Source organism: Budorcas taxicolor, chromosome 7 (genome assembly GCF_023091745.1).
Source record: "Budorcas taxicolor isolate Tak-1 chromosome 7, Takin1.1, whole genome shotgun sequence".
Taxonomy (NCBI): Eukaryota; Metazoa; Chordata; class Mammalia; order Artiodactyla; family Bovidae; genus Budorcas; species Budorcas taxicolor.
In genome coordinates this window covers 38,313,855-38,335,209 of record NC_068916.1, presented here as the reverse complement: position 1 = coordinate 38,335,209, position 21,355 = coordinate 38,313,855, and the positions used below count along the sequence as shown (strand labels likewise).

The 21,355-nt window shown below is 37.3% G+C and overlaps 1 protein-coding gene across 1 annotated transcript in view; it reads left to right on the top strand.

Moving 5' to 3' along the window:
- Nucleotides 1–21,355, top strand: part of UIMC1 (ubiquitin interaction motif containing 1) — a 129,833-nt gene that overhangs the window by 63,860 nt on the left and 44,618 nt on the right. The window contains exons 6-9 of the mRNA XM_052643052.1: nucleotides 144–880; nucleotides 6,862–6,926; nucleotides 10,997–11,073; nucleotides 18,542–18,642. Coding sequence (XP_052499012.1) covers nucleotides 144–880; nucleotides 6,862–6,926; nucleotides 10,997–11,073; nucleotides 18,542–18,642 — 980 coding nt within the window. The remainder of the gene's footprint in view (nucleotides 1–143; nucleotides 881–6,861; nucleotides 6,927–10,996; nucleotides 11,074–18,541; nucleotides 18,643–21,355) is intronic.

Genomic DNA, 21,355 nt, shown 5'->3' with positions numbered 1-21,355 from the left:
CCAGGAGAAGCCAACTTTTGGTTAAACCCAAAGATGAGCCTTTTTTACCCACATTATGTAATTCTTAATAAGTGATAACTTACCAAACCCTCTTAATAAAAAATGGTTTGTCCTTAGCCCTACTTTTTCTCAAATACCTACAGGCATATGGCAGCTGGTACCTCCATCACTGTTTAAAGGCTCACATATCAGTCAGGGAAACGAGTCTGAGGAAAGAGAGGAGCCTTGGGACCACACTGAAAACACTGAAGAGGAGCCGGTCTCTGGCAGCTCAGGAAGCTGGGACCAATCAAGCCAGCCAGTGTTTGAGAATGAGAACGTTAAATGTTTTGACAGATGTATTGGCCACTTGGCTGAGCACACACAGTGTGGGAAGCCACAGGAAAGTACTGGGAGGGGTTGTGCTTTTCACAAAGCTGCCCAGGGTAGGGGGGACACATCTAGGCACTGTCTGCCTACCCCAGCAGATGCCAAAGGTCTCCAGGACATTGGGGGCACTGTACACTACTTCTGGGGTATTCCATTCTGCCCTGATGGAGTAGACCCTAACCAATATACCAAGGTCATTCTCTGCCAGTTGGAGGTTTATCAAAAGAGCCTGAAAATGACTCAGAGGCAGCTCTTAAAAAAAAAAGGTTTTGGGGAACCAGTGTTACCTAGACCTCCTTCTCTGATCCAGAATGAATGTGGCCAAGGAGATCAGGCTAGTGAAAAAAATGAAGGCATCTCAGAAGATGTGGGAGATGAAGACAACGAGGAGAGGCAGGAGTCTAGGGCATCTGTCTGGCACTCAAAAACCAAGGATTTCCAAGAAAGTCCAATTAAAAGCTTGAAAGAGAAACTTTTGTTGGAGGAAGAACCAACAACCAGTCATGGTCAGGTAAGGGTCAGTGATGCTGTGATTAAGGATGATTTATTCACAGATTAAACAAGGATTATTTTAGCTGTTTTTTTTTGTGTTGCCTTCTCCTCTCGGCTGTTAAAGTAGCACATATATGCTCACTCTGAAAAGTTAGGAAAGTACAGAAGAGTGTAAAGAAGAAAAAATTGACCATAATACCAGCACCAAAAGGCAATCATTATTACTTCTATGCATATAAAGTTATTTTTTTGTAAATTTTTCAACAAAATGAAGACTTTTCTGTATTAATTTTGTTCTTTCTCCTACTTAATAGCTTATCTTAGATCTTTTCCTATTCCTTATGCATTCTTGAAAACATTATTGTATCAGATGTATGTATCAGTTTATTTTTTGTTTTAAAATATGTATTTCTAAAAAGTTAAGTTTTTGAATAGGTAGTAATGTTCAACTGACTCAAAATTCAAAAAGATATAAAAAAAGTTTGTCTTCTATCCCCATCCCCAGCCAACCAGTTCCCCTTCCTGGAGTCAACATTTATTACTGTTTTCTAGTACGTCCTTCTGAGGATTTCATGTGGTGCAAACAACGTGTATAGATACTTTTCCTCACCTTTTACACAGCTGATAGCATACTCTTCATTATTCTGTACCTTGCTTTTTTCATTTACTATCTCTATGGGATCATTCCATAACAGTACATAAAGAATTTCTTCTTTTTCTTTTGGAGGGAGAATGTGTAATACACCATGTATGAATGAGTTTATTGTACCTAGTGTTCCTATTGGTGGACATTTAGGTTGTTTCCAGAATATTACTATTATAAACACTACTGCAGTGATTATTAATTTTTTTTAATTGGAAGAGGATTATTACTTTTGTGCATAAGATGTTTCATCTACATGGGAGATTTTATAGGGTAACTTGTTGATATAATTGGTAGATCAAAGAATATATGTATTTACAATTTTGATAGCTGTTCCTAAATTGCCTTCTGTAGAGGTTGTATGAGTAGCAGCTTTCCCCATACCCATACCAGTACTGTATTGTCAGGACTTCTTGATCTTTGCCAGTCTGAGGATGAAACACAGTGGTATCATAGTGCAGTCTTAATTTTCACTTTTCTTATGTATGCTTGAGACCCATTTGTATTTCCTTTTTTGTCTGTTTACATCTTATGGGCATTTTTCTTTTATATCAGTCTTTTTCTTAGTGGTTTATAGACATCCTCTATGTATTAGGGGAAGTGGTCCTCTGTGATAGGAAGTGCAGGTAGTTTTCCAGTTGACTTTTTTACCTCACATAATCATGCGTTTCTTATTTTTGCTTGAGATTGTCAATAATTGACTGAAAACGATTCCCTATTTGGGCACATTTGCCTTTTAAGTCTTTTTCTGAGATACATAGATTATATTATATAGATATATATTTGTATATATGGTAGGTTAAACTTATACAAATTCTTTATAAACTGTAATTTTCAAGGGTATAGAATATTTTATTACTGTACTGCTTTGTGTTGCTGTTTCTGTTATTGGACTCTTGAGTTTTTGGTTTTGTTTTACAGTCATGCTATTTTTTTTTTTTTTTTGGTCTCTTAAGGGTTCAAGAAATGGTAGTGATGAGAAATTTCATTGCATTGTAGAGAGCATGGATTTGGAGTTTGAATTTTTATTTTAGTGTTTTAGTAACTGCCTTTGAGAAGGCCATTTAACTTCTGAATCTCAGTTTTAAAATATCTATAAAATGAAAGTAGTTATTCATATCTTTCAATAGTTTTAATGAATAAAGTGAATTCTGTAAAATGTCTAGTATAATACTTGGGAGATAATAGGCACTCAATAAATGGTAGTTTTCTCTAAGGGACCAGAAGGTTATTGATTGAAAATATATATGGGAATTTTTCTTCCCTAGCAGCCTTCTTCATCCATGTTCTAGAAGGATAGCTGTGTGGAAAGATAAAGCATTTTTCTTAACAGTTCTTCCAGTGATTTGCCTCTCTTCCAAAGGAAAGTTAAGTTATGCTTATGATAACATTTTGTTTATCCATTGTGATTCAGAGATGCTTCTTCTTAAAAGAATAAATTAAGTCCACAGAGTGAATGTTTAATATTTTACTGTAATTCAAGTTGTTGGCTTGAAAGATCCCAGGGGCTGGAGTTTTAGAACACAGACTTGTGTCAGGTTCTGAGGTTTTAAACCAGTGCCTTTAGAATAGGCTGGAAGTGACTAGAACCTAATAGCTGGCTTTTTAGTTGTTCTCTAACTTCATGAACAGGCCACCAGATACTACACATAGTATTATTATTTGGTACTATTTGGCTACAAGAAACCAAATCAGGCTAGCTTAATTTAAAAAAAGGACTCGATCATAAAAAAGATAGGTTCTCATAAATTCTCAAACAGAATGGTAAACCAAGCCTAGATAAGGTACTAGGTTTAGAAAATTCATCCCTGCCTCATAGTTATATCTGCTTCATTTTTCTCCCTGCAAACTGGCTTCCTTTGCTTCTCTGCTATACATGGTAGGTGGAAGACATTGATCGTCCAGTTCCCAAAGGTAAATACAGGTTACAGGAGATTTATTCTCTCCAAATTTCAACTTCAAACTTCTAGGAAATGACTTACGGCCCATATGGAGTTAGTCATCCTCCCCAGCCCAGTTGTCTGTGGTCCAGAGGGGCGATGATCCAAATTGTACAAATGGCTGTGAGCCTACTGCTGTGCCACCATTCAAGGGGAGTGAGGAACAGTCCTCAGGAAAAGGAGATCAGGTAGACAGCCTAGCAAATACTCAGTTTAGTCACTAACATTAATTTTAGAAATCACTTAGAACTTGAAAAATGCCAAAAAGTGTAAAGAACAAAGTTGAAAGTATCCATAGTCTTATGATCCAATGATATATTCCTTCATTTTTTTTCTGTACCTATTTTTTTTCTATAGTTTAGATCATATTACTATATTTTTATATTTTAACTTAACATACAAACATTTTCTGATGTTAAAATTACTTATTTTAATGGCTGCTTATGAGTTTACCATAATATTTAAATTATTTTCCTATTGATGGATATTTCAGTTGTGATAAACATCTAAGTAAACCTTTTATTTATTTAATTACACTAATTTGTGTCTTTAGGGATAGAGAACCAGAAAGATACTGGGTTAAAGAGTTATGAATGTAGAAAAGAAGACCTACTGTTTATTGCTAAATTGCTTTTAAGAAAGATTGTTCCAATTTGTACTATTTCCTTCCAGCAATGTATGAAAATGCCTAGTTCACTGCAGTCTTGCCAATGTAGAATAATATCTTTAAAAAACAAAGAGAAATTAATATCCTAATTCTATCAGCAAACAATGAAAATCTTGCAATTGTGATTTCACATCTTGGTCTTTTGCTTTCAGGAACTGGGTAGAAAGAGTTTATGTGCTTGTTAAACATTTTCAGTGGCTTTGTATCACTGACTCAATGCACATGAGTTTGAGCAAACTCTGGGAGATAGTGAAGGACAGGGAAGCCTAGTGTGCTGCAGTCCATGGTGTTGCGAAGAGTTGGATGTGACTTAGTGACTGAACAACAGCATGGCTTTGCTGGAACTGCCCGTATTTGAGACTCCTTGGTTAATAGAGATAGCAAGAGTCCCAGAAATAAGGACTCAGAGAAACATTTACCCTGGGGCAAATTACTTAGTTTATACGAAGGCTGCAAAAACTTTGTATAGACTAAGCAATTTGAATCAGATGATACCTGGTTTCTGGCATCACTGCAATTATAGAGAAGATTTTAATGAAGATGGAGGGGTCATCTAAATGGCTTTACAGCAGGGAGAAGAAGGGTAGTATATTGATGTGGTCACTACTTTTCAGGGTCTGATCTTTGATTTTTAGTCCAGGTACTGGGATTTCTTTCCCAGGTTGTATGAGAATGTGAGAACTGACTTTGACTAACCAAATATCAAGCTGGTATGTGTACCAAATCTCTGTTACTTTATTGTAGAAGAGAGACATTTTCATTGACCACAGTACAAATACACCATCACACCTTTTTCAAGGTTGAAGGATCTGGAAGGCTAAAATAATCATCAGAAAATGGAAGTTTTAAGGTGTGGTTTAACTAGGCTGTGGAAAGACCTAATAAGCTACCAGTGCCTGATAGCAGAGGACATTCTGTGGTGATCAGATGATGTGTATGTCTATTTGCTTTCACTTGCAGATCACGATTTTGAAGCTACTGCTTGATTCTGGGTCTTTGGATTTTTCTTTTTTATTTGTTGCAAACTATCCATTTCCATTAGCATATTTGTTCATGCGGAGTACAGTGTCTTGATTAGGCCACAGGTTCCTTAGTGAAAGTTACATTCCTGTCATGCTTCTCTGTTCATTTTGATTAGCCGTGAATAGTCTAATCAAATTTTGTTTGCTTGTTTTGCTGTGTTATTTTCATATTCTGGAAGAACCTTACTTTGCCTCTGTGTTTAGATCACTGCCTTTGAGGTGTAAGTTTAGAAATTAAAAATGATTTATTGAAATAAAGACAGTTTTGGGATTCTGTATTGACATGGTTAGGAAGAAGATCATTTGGAGTCAGAAAGGTCCAAGCTCCACTTTGAATAACTCTATGATTTTGGGAAGAAAATTTAACCTGTTGAAGTTTCACGTTCCTCATTTTAAAAATAATTTAATAGCTTCTACTTCAGAAGGTTCATGTGAGGAGTAAAGGATAATACGTGTAAAGTGATTAGCATAGGCCTGACACATAATAGGTGTAACAATAATTTTAAAAAAAATTAGACTGGAAAAGGTCGAGATGTGCTTTAGCCTAACATAGAGGTGGCAGTATCTCATAACTTGTTGATTAGTGCCTTATTTGTTTCTGAAGCCTGAGTCTTGATTGGCTAGTCATTCTAATAAAGTAAAATTCTATTAAATGGACACCAGGTGTCAGTATTTACCTTTTGGTGTTTTTTTTTAGATAACAGGAACAAAACTGTTTTGTAACCGTTGAGTTCAAACAAAAAGATAAGTATTTATTACTGTTGTATTTTAGTCCTTTTGACAGTTTTGTTCAACCCTCCTTTTTCATGATGGCTACATTCCCAGTCATTGTACAGCTTTATCTTCTCTTTGACTGAGGACTCATCTAGGCTGTTCTTGTTTATTACTATATTCCATCATTTACTTGAGAGATAGAGAGGTGCCTAACTTGTTTAGGTTATTTATATTCTGTTAGGAGACCCTGAAAACTTCAGCTTTATATCTGTTGGAAGAAGCTTCGCAGCCCAGGTACTTCATCAGAAGTACCCCTAAGTCAGCAGTAGCTGCTTTTCCCACACTTTTCCATGCACCTACGTTTAATGAGTTAACATTTGCACCAACTCTGTTAATAGTCAAAGAAAATAATTTTTTCCTTATCCGGTCCCTATTTGTTGTGTTTCTTAAACGATATCTTTTGTAGCTAAATATTAACCATAGTGGCAGATTCATAGCAAAAGGAATCTTTATAACCTTTTCTTTTGGATAGCCTATTTATGTCTTGGTTCTACCAAGAGATACTTCTTTCCATTGAGAGCTGAACTTTTCTCTGTATTTCTTCCTTCCACAACAAAAGCTTCATAATTGCTTTTCTGAAATCATAATTCATTTGACTCACTAATATTTATATGCCTTGTGATTTACACAGTGCATTGTATAAATTATCTTATTTAATTCTCACAGTAACACTGTGAAGCAGGTTTTAATACTATTTTAAGATGAGGAAACAGATTGAAATGTTACTTATCCAGGATTAAAAGTTAATAGGTCATTCACCTGTGATTTAAATTCCAGTGTTCTGATTCCACAGAATATGTTCTTTTTACTTAAAACCACTGACTTTTATAAAATGTTTTATTATTATTACTATGTGCTGAGTGTTAATGTTGAACAATTACTATTTTTTTTTAAAGGAAGAAAAACCAGTTCATCTGTGCCTATATATTTAGGATGTTACATCTTTCTTTACAGTCTTCCCAACGACTCTTTGTTGAAGAAACCTCTGAAGAAGGAACTTCTGTACCTGCCTCACAGAGGTAAGATAAATATTATTGTGGGTCTGAATTCTCCTCTGATAGTACCAGAATAAAAGATAGCCACATGAGTGAGACTGTATAGGAACAGCTTTCCCAGGGACCTTTTAGCTCTTTTATACACACAGACAAAGAGAAATCGTTATCTTCCAGTTCTCAAATATGCGTCTCATAGAAGCCTAGTGAATTAGGGTGGAAGAGATCTTAGAGGTTTACTTGTCTAACACAACTATCTTGGCACAAATTCCATCTACACTATTCCTGAAAAGCGGTCACATCCTGCTACTGTCTTAATGACATTCACTTCCTATGCCAATAACAAGGCTCTAGAATGATTTCTAAATCAAATCCCTTATACAATGGAAGTGAGAAATTGATTTAAGGGCCTAGATCTGATAGACAGAGTGCCTGGTGAACTATGGACGGAGGTTCGTGACATTGTACAGGAGACAGGGATCAAGACCATCCCCATGGAAAAGAAATGCAAAAAAGCAAAATGGCTTTCTTGGGAGGCCTTACAAATAGCTATGAAAAGAAGAGAAGCGAAAAGCAAAGGAGAAAAGGAAAGATGTAAGCATCTGAATGCAGAATTCCAAAGAATAGCAAGAAGGGATAAGAAAGCCTTCTTCAGCGATCAATGCAAAGAAATAGAGGAAAACAACAGAATGGGAAAGACTAGAGATCTGTTCAAGAAAATTAGAGACACCAAGGGAACATTTCATGCAAAGATGGGCTCGATAAAGGACAGAAATGTTATGGACCTAACAGAAGCAGAAGATATTAAGAAGAGGTGGCAAGAAAACACAGAAGAACTATACAAAAAAGATCTTCATGACCAAGATAATCGCAATGGTGTGATCACTCACCTAGAGCCAGACATCCTGGAATGTGAAGTCAAGTGGGCCTTAGAAAGCATCACTACAAACAAAGCTAGTGGAGGTGATGGCATTCCAGTTGAGCTATTTCAAATCCTGAAAGATGATGCTGTGAAAGTGCTGCACTCAATATGCCAGCAAATTTGGAAAACTCAGCAGTGGCCACAGGACTGGAAAAGGTCAGCCTTCATTCCAATCCCAAAGAAAGGCAATGCCAAAGAATGCTCAAACTACCACACAATTGCACTCATCTCACACGCTAGTAAAGTAATGCTCAAAATTCTCCAAGCCAGGCTTCAGCAATACGTGAACCATGAACTTTCTGATGTTCAAGCTGGTTTTAGAAAAGGCAGAGGAACCAGAGATCAAATTGCCAACATCTGCTGGATCATGGAAAAGCAAGAGAGTTCCAGAAAAACATCTATTTCTGCTTTATTGACTATGCCAAAGCCTTTGACTGTGTGGATCACAATAAACTGTGGAAAATTCTGAAAGACATGGGAATACCAGACCACCTGACCTGCCTCTTGAGAAACCTATATGCAGGTCAGGAAGCAACAGTTAGAACTGGACATGGAACAACAGACTGGTTCCAAAGAGGAAAAGGAGTACATCAAGGCTGTATATTGTCACCCTGCTTATTTAACTTCTATGCAGAGTACATCATGAGAAACGCCGGGCTGGAGGAAGCACAAACTGGAATCAAGTTTGCTGGGCGAAATATCAATCACCTCAGATATGCAGATGACACCACCCTTATGGCAGGAAATGAAGAGGAACTAAAAAGCCTCTTGATGACAGTGAAAGAGGAGAGTGAAAAAGTTGGCTTAAAGCTCAACATTCAGAAAACGAAGATCATGGCATCTGGTCCCATCACTTTATGGGAAATAGATGGGGAAACAGTAGAAACAGTGGCTGACTTTATTTTTCTGGGCTCCAAAATCGCTGCAGATGGTGATTGGAGCCATGAAATTAAAGGATGCTTGCTCCTTAGAAGGAAAGTTATAACGAACCTAGATAGCATATTCAAAAGCATAGACATTACTGTCCCAACAAAGGTCCATCTAGTCAAGGCTATTGGAGAAGGCAATGGCCCCCACTCCAGTACTCTTGCCTGGAAAATCCCATTGATGGAGGAGCCTGGTAGGCTGCAGTCCATGGGGTCGCTAAGTCGGGCACTACTGAGCGACTTCACTTTCACTTTTCACTTTCATGCATTGGAGAAGGAAATGGCAACCCACTCCAGTATTCTTGTCTGGAGCATCCCAGGGACAGACGAGCCTGGTGGGCTGCTGTCTGTGGGGTCGCATGGAGTTGGATATGACTGAAGTGACTTAGCAGCAGTAGTAGTCAAGGCTATGGTTTTTCCAGTGGCCATGTACGGATGTGAGAGTTGGACTATAAAGAAAGCTGAGCACTGAAGAATTGATGATTTTGAACTGTGGTGTTGGAGAAGACTCTTGAGAGTCCCTTGGACTGCAAAGAGATCCAACCAGTCCATCCTAAAGGAGATCAGTCCTGGGTGTTCTTTGGAAGGACTGATGTTAAAGCTGAAACTCCAATACTTTGGCCACCTGATGCGGAGAGCTGACTCATTTGAAAAGACTCTGATGCTGGGAAAGATTGAAGGCAGGAGGAGAAGGGGAAGACAGAGGATGAGATGGTTGGATGGCATCACTGACACAATGGACATGGGTGGACTCCGGGAGTTGGTGATGGACAGGGAGGCCTGGTGTGCTGTGGTTCATGGGGTCGCAGAGTCGGACACGACTGAGCAACTGAACTGAACTGAACTGAAAGGTTGATTGGTTATAAACTGCATTAATTAGATGAGACATCAGTTATTTTTCTCTTTTATCATTAGTTGACCTTTGGGGATTATTCAAGAGCTTAATTTTGTGTTAACTGACTGTCATCTCCCAAACAGTAGTTGAGGCCCAATCATCATTTGCTGTTACTTAAGTTGATGTTCTTAGGCTTTTGGTTAAGTTGATAATACTGGGTGTTTCCTCCTGAGCTAAAGAATGTGACTTTGGTTTGATTCCTGCTGTTAAGACAGTTTTGGAAGTGGTTTTAACTGGAGTAGGCCTTCTGCTTCCTGCAGGCCTCTCTGCTTTGTTGTGGTGAGCCTTCTGCAGAGCAGATGTAGGTTTTAATAAATGATTATACGCTTTGTCACCAGGAGAGAGTTGGAATTGCAGGCAATGTGGTTTGACTTCAAATTGATTAGCCCATTTAATAAATGTCAGCAAATTGTTTTGTGATGGACCCTTTGAATAGAGCTGTAATATTACATACAGAATAAACTGTATCTGGCTTAGGTTTATAACAAATGCTCTGAGATGTTTTATTTAGAGGGAGTAATCACTTGTGGTTTCTTATCAGGATTTGATTATTTATCATGAATCAGTGGTGGTTATTCTCTCTTCTCTGTGGTTCTTGGTTGTTGTGAGGATTTGTGTTTTTAAGCATTCTCTTGCATACTTGATTAAACTAATTGTAAAGCTCTGTGAAGCATGCGGGGGCTAGTTCAGATGCTCAGATCTCTAAGCCATGTGCTCCTATGTCAAGAAGAGATTGCACTCCATGAGCAGTCAGGGTAAACCGAAAAATGGATGATGGTAGCCTTTCATAATTATGTTTTCCTCAGAAGAGATACTCAGCTTGGTTGGACAGATTTTTGCTGTAGGCAGTTTGGAATTGTATCTAATTTTTGTTGCATGTAGAGCTACATCTTGAGATAAATAGGAAATTTAACTGCAAGGTGAGGGAAAACCTATTGTGTCAGAAGAATCTTCACATCTTCTCTTATGAGTTTACGAAACTCTAGCTTTCAGAAGGCTGAGATGGAGACTGTAAAACACTTTTGACATCCTTATATTGGAGTAGACTTTTTTTTTGGTTTTCTGTGATTCCATGGAGAGTCCTTACCTTTCAACCTTCCTTTGTGAAGACTCCGAAAGGGGATTCTTTTCATTCAGTGATTTCACTGAAACCAAAGTTGTAAGCATATTTATTTTCCCTGTTTTGGACTTGGAGTTTTCACTGCTGATTCCTTGCTTCCCTGTTGTGCTTTTGTGGTGTTGGACAGCAGGTATCAGATTACCTGTGGCTTTGTGAAAGACTAACCATTGCTTTTGGTCCTGTGTTCTGATTTATTTTACTGGGAATTCACTAGGGGTTTGATTCTTTTTTCAGCATTGCTGCTTTGACCAGTAAGAGAAGCTCAGCCTTTATGCCAAAGAGTTCTGCAGAGGAAATCACTGTGTGTCCTGGTAAGTACCCCACTGTGTTTTTACTAGTTTCTGGTCCCTACCTTTTTGTGTCTATTAATTTTTCTGACTTTTCCAACCCACTCTCAGGAGGTTTATGTGTGATTGATGTGTGTATGTGTTCATACAACACATATATATATACACATACACTTATTTTGCTGGACATTGGCTCTGCATCTCACCTTTTCTCTTCTTAGAGATAGTTTGAAATTTACATGGCTCTTTTGTCTGCTTGTTTACTTACTGGTGTCATCAGAGATGGCAGCAAAGCCTTCGGAGCGTTTAAATCTACATTCAGAGCCAAGAGGACTTTATGGTTTGGTTTATGGGTTCTTAAAGTGGGTTGTCCTCAAAGTGGGTTGCATGTCATTAAGCAGTTTTTTTCACTGAGGCTTTTACTGGTTAGTTTTACATTGCCATTCATGGAGTCAATTGCATAGGGAGTTCAGAAATTGAATTTTATGCACAGTTCTGTCATTGACTTATTTTTAATCTCCAAATAGATACTTAACCTGGTTAAGTATTGTACTTTGCTTTTGTTAATAATAATGATGAAAATATACATGTACTTTGTTTAAGGTTTGAGAAGATGTTTATTGAAAGTTGCACGTGATAATGTTTTGATGTACAAAATAATGTAAAATGAACTAAGATATCCATTATCTAAGTGAACTCTTGAGTTGAATCATTGTATATATGAAGAATTATTTTGTGATATGAATCACTACTTTCTAAGGAATTTGTTTTAGCTTAAATATATATATATAGATAGATAGTATATTTGGCTTTTCTTAAAAGTGAGGGCTAGTAAGTTATCAGTAGCCTCATTCATGTGAGTAACTTCCTCTTAACATTTAAACTCTTTGGACAGTGAGAATTGGACAAATGTTGCCTTAAGTCATATTTAGTTTTTCCTGAGGTTGCATATAACCTGTTGGGGTCAGAGAGACTCGTAGTTTTCTTATTTTGGTTTCTTTCAAGTTTTTTCCCACAGATACTCATACTTAGTTTACATATTAGTCTAGGAAAGTCCTGCCAAAGTTTAAACATTTGACAACATATTGTAAAATTCTTTATTTATTTTTAAAGTTTAACTATGTCATTTTTGTTGAAAGTGGTTTCTTTATTATTTGAAGTTTATATGAATTATTGTCTAATGATGGCACTACCAAGTACCATGATTTTGGCAGAAGCTCTCAGGAATACGGTGTCATTTTTGTGAAAAAATAGCATTACTCCCTCTCCATCTAGGCCTGTTGACCTGTGTCATCTAGAGGGAAGCAGTAAGTTAAGGATAATAGCGTGTGACATCACCCTGGGATCTTACAGGAGGAACCTGCAAATACAATAATGTTGAAATCCTAATGAGAGGAAAGCTAATGAGGAAAAAGCAAGCCCTTCATCACTGTGGTTATATAACTTTTGTGATCATGATTTACTGTCATTAACCTGCTAATTAACTCCAACTGTTTGTTGATATAAGCCACTTCTAAATGAGTTAGGTAAAAGGTTTCCCTAATATTATTGTTCTTTTTGCTAAGAAAGTATAACTACTTCTCTATGGAGCTAGACTCCTGAGTCTCTATAATTTAGTGGCTTAAAGACTTAAACATAAGACACAATAAAACTCCTAGAAGAGATCATAGGCAAAGTATTCTCTGATATAAATTATATCAACGCTTTCTTAGGTCAGCCCCCCAAGGCAATAGAAATAAAAGCAAAAATAAACAAATGGGACCTAATAAAACTTACAAGCTTTTACATAGTAAAGAAAACCGTAAACAAAGCAAAAGATAACCAATTGAGTGGGAGAAAATATTTGCAAACTATACAACCAACAAGGATTTAATTTCCAAAATAGACAAACAGTTCATATACCTCAACAACAAAAATCAAACAACCTAATCAAAAAATGGGCAGGAGACCTAAATAGACATTTCTCCAAAGGTGAAATACAGATGGCCACCAGGCACATGAAAACATGCTCAACTTTGCTAATTATTAGAGAAATGCAAATCAAAACTGCAGTGAGGTACCATTGACCTCACACTGGTCAGAATGGCCATGATTAAAAAATCTAAACCTACCTATGAAATAGAAACAGACTCACAGACCTAGAGAACAAACTTTTGGTTGCCAAAAGGGAGTGGGGGAGGGATAAGTAGGAGGCTTGGGTTAACAAATGCAAACTGTTAAGGATAAACAGTAAGGTTCTTCTGTGTAGCACATAGAACTATATTTCATTTCCTGTGATACACCATAATGGAAAAGAATGTAAAAAGACATGCATATATATGTATAACTGAATCACTTTGCTGTACAACAGAAATTAACACAACTTGTAAATCAACTATACTTCAATAAAAATAAAATATATAATTTAGAAGCTATATATAAAAATTTGTCCTAAATGAATGAAACACAGATTGAGTATAGTAGTCCATCTTACCTAGTTTGTTTTGTCTCATATTGCTTGCAGTTCCTGGGGTCTGATACTCAAATTATAACATCATCTTAGTGAAGAAGCAGGATTACAACATCATGCCCACATTGTGCATGATGCTAACATTATTTCTATGAAGCGAATGTCCTCTTAATTTGTCACTATCATTGAATACATAGTTAAATGTTTCAGCCATTTACAGAAAGCTTAATGAAGCACTTTTATTGTTACAGTGGTACAAGCAGTGAGCAGCTCTTTTATTTTCTAACAGATTAAATGTCATTTTTGAAAATATCTCTCAGGAAAGCTTGATAGAGAAGATTTTGAAGTTTATACACTATAAGTCTTTTTCCAACAAGGTGGTGAAATCTGTGTGTGTAACCAGTTTCAAAAAAATTATGATGTATTAAAATATGATTAACACTAGAAATGTATATAATCGTTCTTTGATGATTGAGAAGCTACCTCAGTACCTTTTAAGTATACTGTTTGCCCAGCATTGGCTGCTTATTGTATTTGTGAAGCACAGAAATACCAGTTAGATGTATAGTGTGTATAGTGTAGATAACAGAAAACTTACTGGATTGTGTTCTCAGATAAATTTCCTTTCTGGACTTATTGTCATCTTTTGAAATATTGTTTCTGTTCTTTTGTCAAGTGATAGATGTCTAGACCAGAGGATGACAAACTTTTTCTATTAGGTTGGTGCAAATGTAATTGTGGTTTCAGACTGTGAATTTTAAATCATTATCACTAGGCTCAAACACATCTTTATTAATCAAAATAGGAACTGTTACAGTCAACACATTTTGCCAACTAGAAATAAGTTTGTTTATTCCTGTAGCATAAAAATCTGTGTTTTGGGATTCGATGAACGCTTAGAAAGCATTTTCTGCCTCCTGCTGGTTGTGAAAGCACTTTCCCTGCAAAAAGGTTATCGAGATGGTTAAAGAAGTGGTAGTCATTGGCGAAAAAATAAAATCAGGTGAATATAGATGAGGCAGAACTTTGTACCCCAATATGTTCAACTTTTGAAGCATTGGTTGTGTGATGTGCAATTGGATGTTGTACAGAAAAAAAGCCCTTTCTTTTGACCAATGCTGGCTGTGGGCATTGCTGTTTTTGGTGCATCTCATTGATTGGCTGAGCATACTTCTCAGATGTAATGGTTTGGCTGGGATTCAGAAAGTTGTAGTGAATCAGACAGGCAGCAGACCACCAAACAGTGACCATGACCTTTATTAGTTCAGGTTTGACTTAGGGAAGTGCTTTGGATCTTCTCGGTCCAGCCTCTGAGCTGGTTGTCTCCAGTTGTCATATAAAATCCACTTTTGGTCACATGTCACAAGCTGATCTAGAAAATGGTTCATTTTTGTTGCACAGAATAAGAGAAGATGACACTTCAAAATGGTGATTGTTTTGACTTGTGGTCAGCTCAAGAGGCACCCACTTTCTGAGCTTTTTCACCTTTCCAATTTGCTTCAAATGGCAAATGATCATAGAATGGTCGACATTTTCTTTGGCAACTTCTTGTGGAGTTGAAAGAGGATTGGCTTCAGTGATTGCTCTCAGGTGGTCATTGTCACCTTCTATTGGCTGGCCACAGTGCTTGTCTTCAAGGCTCTTGTCTTCGCAGATCTTCTTGAACAGCCACTGCACTCTACGTTCATTAGCAGTTCCTGGGCCAAATGTGTTGCTGATGTTGCAAGTTGTCTCTGCTGCTTTACAACCCGTTTTGAACTTGAATAAGAAAATTGCTCAAATTTGCTTTTTGTCTAACATCATTTCCCTAGTCTAAAATAAATATAAAATAAACAGCAAGTAATAAGTCATTAGCAAAAAAACATAAAATGAGAAATGCACATTCAGTTCAGTTCAGTTCAGTCTCTCAGTCGTGTCCGACTCTTTGCAACCCCATGAATTGCAGCACACCAGGCCTCCCTGTCCATCACCAACTCCTGGAGTTTACCCAAACTCATGTCCATCGAGTCGGTGATGCCATCTAGCCATCTCATCCTCTGTTGTCCCCTTCTCCTCCTGTCCCCAATCCCTCCCAGCATCAGGGTCTTTTCCAGTGAGTCAACTCTTTGCATGAGGTGGCCACAGTATTGGAGTTTCAGCTTCAGCATCCATCCTTCCAATGAACCCGCAGGACTGATCTCCTTTAGGATTGACTGGTTGGATCTCCTTGCAGTCCAAGGGACTCTCAAAGAGTCTTCTCCAACACCATGATGTGTAACATAACTGCATTTATTTAAGAATGTATTCTAATATCAAACAGCAGATTTCAACAGCACAAAACCAAAATTACTTTTGCACCAACCGAATATAAAAAGACTAGATAATAAATATTTTAGGCTTTGTGGGCCATACAAAGTACTTGAAATTACTCTGCTATTTTAACTTGAAAGCATTCATAGACAGTATAAAGAAGAATGAATGTGGCTGTGTCCCATTAAAACTTTATTTTCAAAAACAGGCAACTGGCTCTACTTGAACTTGTTGCGGACCCCTGAACCAGAGCGTGAGGGGTCCCCATCTTGCTGGGTTGGCCAAAAAGTTCCTTCAGTTTTAAAAGTAAAAATAAAAGATACATTTTTTTATTTTCACCAAGAACTTTATAGAACAGTGTATTCATTGTTTTGTTCCACTACCTTCTGCCATTTTCCAGGCAACTTCATAATTCCATTTTCCCAAAACTTATTATTTTATTTTTTAGCAAAGAACTGCTCCAAAGCCTTTTACAATCTTCCAGAGAAAGAAAAATTTTTCCATTAAGAGAATTTTGTAGAGACCAAAATAAACGTACATCTGAAGATACAACTTTTGGCAAATACAGCAGAATGAACTTCCTAGCCAGGATATAGCAGTTTTTGCCTGGTCATTAAAGAAACATGCATCATGCATTATCTTGATAGAAGATTATGTATTTTCTTTTGACTAATTCTGGACCCTTTTCATTGAGTGCTGCTTTCAGTTGGTCTAATTGGGAGTAGTACTTGTTGGAATTAATCATTTAGCTTTTCAGAAGGACCTCATCATAGAGGGCTCCCTTCCAATCCCATTATATATACAGCATCACCTTCATTGGATGATCAGCCTTTGGTGTCGTTGGTGATGGTTCTTCTTACTTGCTCCATGATCTCTTCCATTCCACATCATTGTACAGTATGCACTTTTCACTGCCTGTCACAACTTGCTTTAAAAACAGAATGTTTTCGTTGCATTTAAGTAGAGAATTGCATATGGAAGTATGGTCAAGAATGCTTTTTCTGCTTAATTTATGTGGCACCCAAACATCAAAGCTATTAACATAACCAAACTGGTGCAATTTTTTTTCAACACTTGATTTGGATATTTTGAGTATGTCGGCTTTCTCCTGTGTGGTTAATGTTGATTATTCTCAGTTGATGTCTTGATTTGATTGCTGTCGACTTTAACTGGTTGACCTGACTGTGGAGCATTGTCCAGCCAGAAATCTTCTGCACAAAATTTCGCAAACCGCTTTTGACACATTCGATCAGTCACAGCACCTTCACCATATACTGCACAAATCTTTTCTTGTTTCAGGTGCATTTTTACCTTTCTTGAAGTAATAAAGCATGATATGCTGATAATGTTGTTTTTTTCCTTCTGTTTATAATACTAAAATGGTTACACAAAACCCACCAGTTTTGATAGGTTTTTAAAAAAATGCATGCTGATATAACAGCTGTCACAATACAATCTAATAAAATTGTTTCAAATGAAGTAAAAGACAACCAAGTGCTAGTAGAGCCATTGTACAGAAAAAAAGCGAAACCTTTTGGCCAACCCAATACTTCTTATTGCTAGTAGCCTGTACAGCGCCTGGAACTTCTTTCATAAATATGTATTGCATTAATGTTGAATTAGTAGATGCTGCTTAAAGAATAGTTAAAGAAAGACATATCTTCGAGAATGTATTTGTAGTTCTGCTCCCAATTTTTATGTCTTCTCTAATCATCCCTTTAGCCTCAAGAATTAGCATTGACAATGTTTTGTTTTAAATGTGTAAATATACTTTAAAGCCAGAACTGTGCTGGAAAAGAAGCCAAATGGATTAATAGATGAATGGATAAACAAATTATGATATAGCCATACAGTGGAATACTATTAAGCGGTAAAAAGGAATGAACTACTGATATATGTAACAACATGAATGCTTCTCATACACATGCTAGAAGAAAGAAATCAGACACAGAACATGACACACTGTGTTATTTCATTTATATGACTTTATAGAAAAGGCAAAACTGTAGGAACATAAGGTAGATTGATCATTGTAAGGAGCCAAGTGGGAGGAGGATTGACTGCAAAGGGGTACATAAGAACTTTTGAGGGTGCTTGAAACATTTTATATCTTGATTGTGGTTATGTGATATAAAGATGCCATGTATACATTGTATGCATTTGTCAAAACTTACTGTATACTGAAAATTGGTGAATTCTGTTATATATAAATTATGCTTCAGTAAAGTTCTTTTTTTTTAAATGGAGATAAGCGTTAAAAATTTTTTTTACATTTATTTAGTTTTGACTGTGCTGAGTCTTCGTTGCTGTGTGGGCTTTTTCTGTATTGTGGTGAGCGGGGGCTACTCTCTAGTTGTGATGTGTGGGTTTCTCATTGCTCTGGCTGCTTTTGTAGAGCACAGGATCTGTAGAGTGCAGGGCTTCAGCAGCTGTGGCATGTGACCTCAGTAGTTGCAGCTCCTGGGGTCTAGAGCACAGGCTCTATAATTGTGCCACATGGACTTAGTTGTTCCGTGGTGTGTGGAATCTTCCCAGACCAGGGATCCAACCCATGTCTGCTGCTTTAGCATCTGGATTCTTTACCACTGAGCCACCAGGGAAGCCCTCAGTAAAGTTTTAAGAAGAAACAAGCTTGATTTATATTGCTACTGCAGTATTATCTATCATACTCTAAGCTTAAGGAAATAAGTGTTTTCTTTTAACTATGAAAATACAAACTGAAAATTAATGAAGTTTTGATTTTTTAAATTGCAGAAACACAGCTAAGTTCTCCTGAAACTTTTGACCTTGAAAAAGAAGGCTTTCCAGATGGCAGAGAGACCCTGGATGAAGTAAGAATAATGGCAGATAAAGAGGTGAATATTACTTTTAATTTTTCTCAGTGTTTTCTTTCTACTGGTCGTCCTTTCTCTGATGCAGTATTGACCTTGGATGAAGAGATTTAAGTGACAGTGGGTTAGGTTTTTATTTTAGATTCTTAAAAGTGAGTTCAGCACTATTTCTAAATAGTAGTTCCATTTCTTCAGTATTGTAATATGCTTTATTATGTCTAGTACAGATGGGGAAATGGAGATTTAGGATGTTTGAGTAATGTTGACCTAAAAAATAGTCACAACCTAGAAGCTGAGAGTTATGTTTTATTTGGTGGGAATTTTTAGGGGGGAGGAGTCAGGTTATACAGAAACTCTTAACATGGAGCAGGTAATCTAAACATCAAAAGGTTATTGTTAATTAAGGAAAACCAAATATCTCAAGAAATTTAATGCTTTTCTTTGTGTGGGAAGATGCAAGAGTCTGGGCTTACTGAAATCATTCCTTTCATATGCATCTCAGCTGTCTGGAGCCAGTGCTCACCCTGGGGAGTGGTTGATGGCTCCTGATAGCAGGCATTGTTCTTCCTGGGCTCAGAAATTCACATTTGGAGGGCCAGAATCCCTGATGGCTATGACAGTCATGTTTATTGATGTGACAGGAAATACTCCATTTCATAGTAATTTGCTTAGATTCAAACTGTTAATAATGATAGTACCAGAATTTGGGCATAGATTTGTCTCCAAAGTCCTGGAGCATTTTCTGTTAACATAATGATGTAACAGAGATGAACAATCTTGGAAAAAGTTGCTACCTTTATATTGTGACCTAACTTTCAGCCCTAATTTTGAGATGTGATCAGAAATGCAAAATCTGGATAACAGCATGATAAAATAAGTCAATCTGTATTTGTACTAGTACCTTTCTTAAGTTCACATATCTGACATTAACCCTAAGGCTGATTGACACAAGTTCATACGCCTGATTAAGATTCAGTGCATATTTTTTCATGTTGAGTCTGACAAAACAATTTAAATATCAATAACTCTTTTAAAGAATTTAGACCTTTAAAATGTGTTGTGAAAAGTAGCCTGAGACTTAAATTAGTTTTTCATGAAAATAAATTTTTTGGTTACACATGTGCATACGTTTTATTCTGAGCAATGCTCTTATTCTCAGCTTCATTCTCTTATTCCTTTTTATATTGTACATTTTTTTGAAAACAATTTTTGCCTTAGAAGTTATTAATAGATCCCCTTCCTAGTTTCTGTACTGCAGGTAACTGAGTGGAAATCCTGCTTTCGTGACTTGTGCCTGTTGTTTGGTTCCCTGGAACCTGATCTGTCACAACTGACAGACTGAGATTCCCTCATGCCTGTAGTGTTAGTTTCCTAACACCTTTTGGTGAGGAGTTCCCTATTTAAGAGCTGCTGAAGCTGGATCCTGCTACATAGTGTCAAAATGGCCTCAGGTTCTTATCTTAGGGAGAAACTATAACCTTCTCAGTAGGGATGGGGGAACAGAGTGTTGTTAACATAGTTATCTTAACATGCAGAAGAAGCTCTGCAAGCCTTTAGCTAATCAAGGCTGATTTCTTAAGCATCCATGACTGTGGAGGAAACAAGTTTTTGGGCAAAGAGCAAGAACCCTATTTAAAAGTTATGTATGTCTGCAGCACTACACATCAAGTGGATGGAATTGTATGGTCTTTTTCACATCTAATGTCCCCTTTTTGGTGTTGCTGTTTGCTAATATCTGTGGATGCTCTAAATAGTCTTAGAAGTTAACATAGGAAGTTGGAGATGCTGTAGTTTTTAAGTTATTGCACAAACTAGTTACAAGTCACTTACTAGAAAGATAGAATCTGGGCCTTTTTTGTGTACAATGATAGTATTTCAAAGGGTGTGGACTCTTGCCATTGGAATCTGTGTACAGGGTCATTTACCCCAAAATTTCTTGTTTATTGTGCAAGGAACTTGAGTATTGGAACTAGAAGACATGACTTTGAATTCCAACCCTATCACCTTGGTCAGATTAATTGCTTTGTTCATTTATTTGGTTCAGATATTATAGTTTGTGTACTGTGTGCCAGTTACTGTTTTGGAGTCGTGAGATATAGGTAAATATAAAAACAACTCCTGCCCTCAAAGGGACACACAAACAGATAATTATAATGTGGTCTTGTTGCAGGAAGAGGGCGCTCGTCTAACACTAGGAAATGAATTGTCTGAGGAGACACATGTGCTGACAAAGCAAGAGATTTTATTGGGAAAGGGCACCCGGGTGGAGAGCAGTAGGCTAAGGAAACCCAGGAGAACTGCTCTGCCGCGTGGCTCACAGTCTCGGGTTTTATGGTGATGGGATTAGTTTCCGGGTGGTCTTTGGCCAATCATTCTAATTCAGAGTCTTTCCTGGTGGTGCACGCATTACTCAGCCAAGATGGATGCTAGCGAGAGGGATTCCGGGAAGTGGACGGACACGCGGTGTCTCCTTTAGACCTTTCCCGAACTCTTCTGGTTGGTGGTGGCTTATTAGTTCCGTATTCCTTATCAGGATCTCCTGTCATAAAACAACTCATGCAAATGGTTACTATGGTGCCTGACCAGGGTGGGTGGTTTCAGTGTGCTTCCCCTAACAGTCTGACAAATGTAAGGTTAGAAAATGCCTGGGGCATTAGGGGAGGGCATTAGAGGAATGCCCTAATGGAGAAGAATGCTTTTCTGAATCTCAATTCTTCATTTATAAAATGTAGACAGA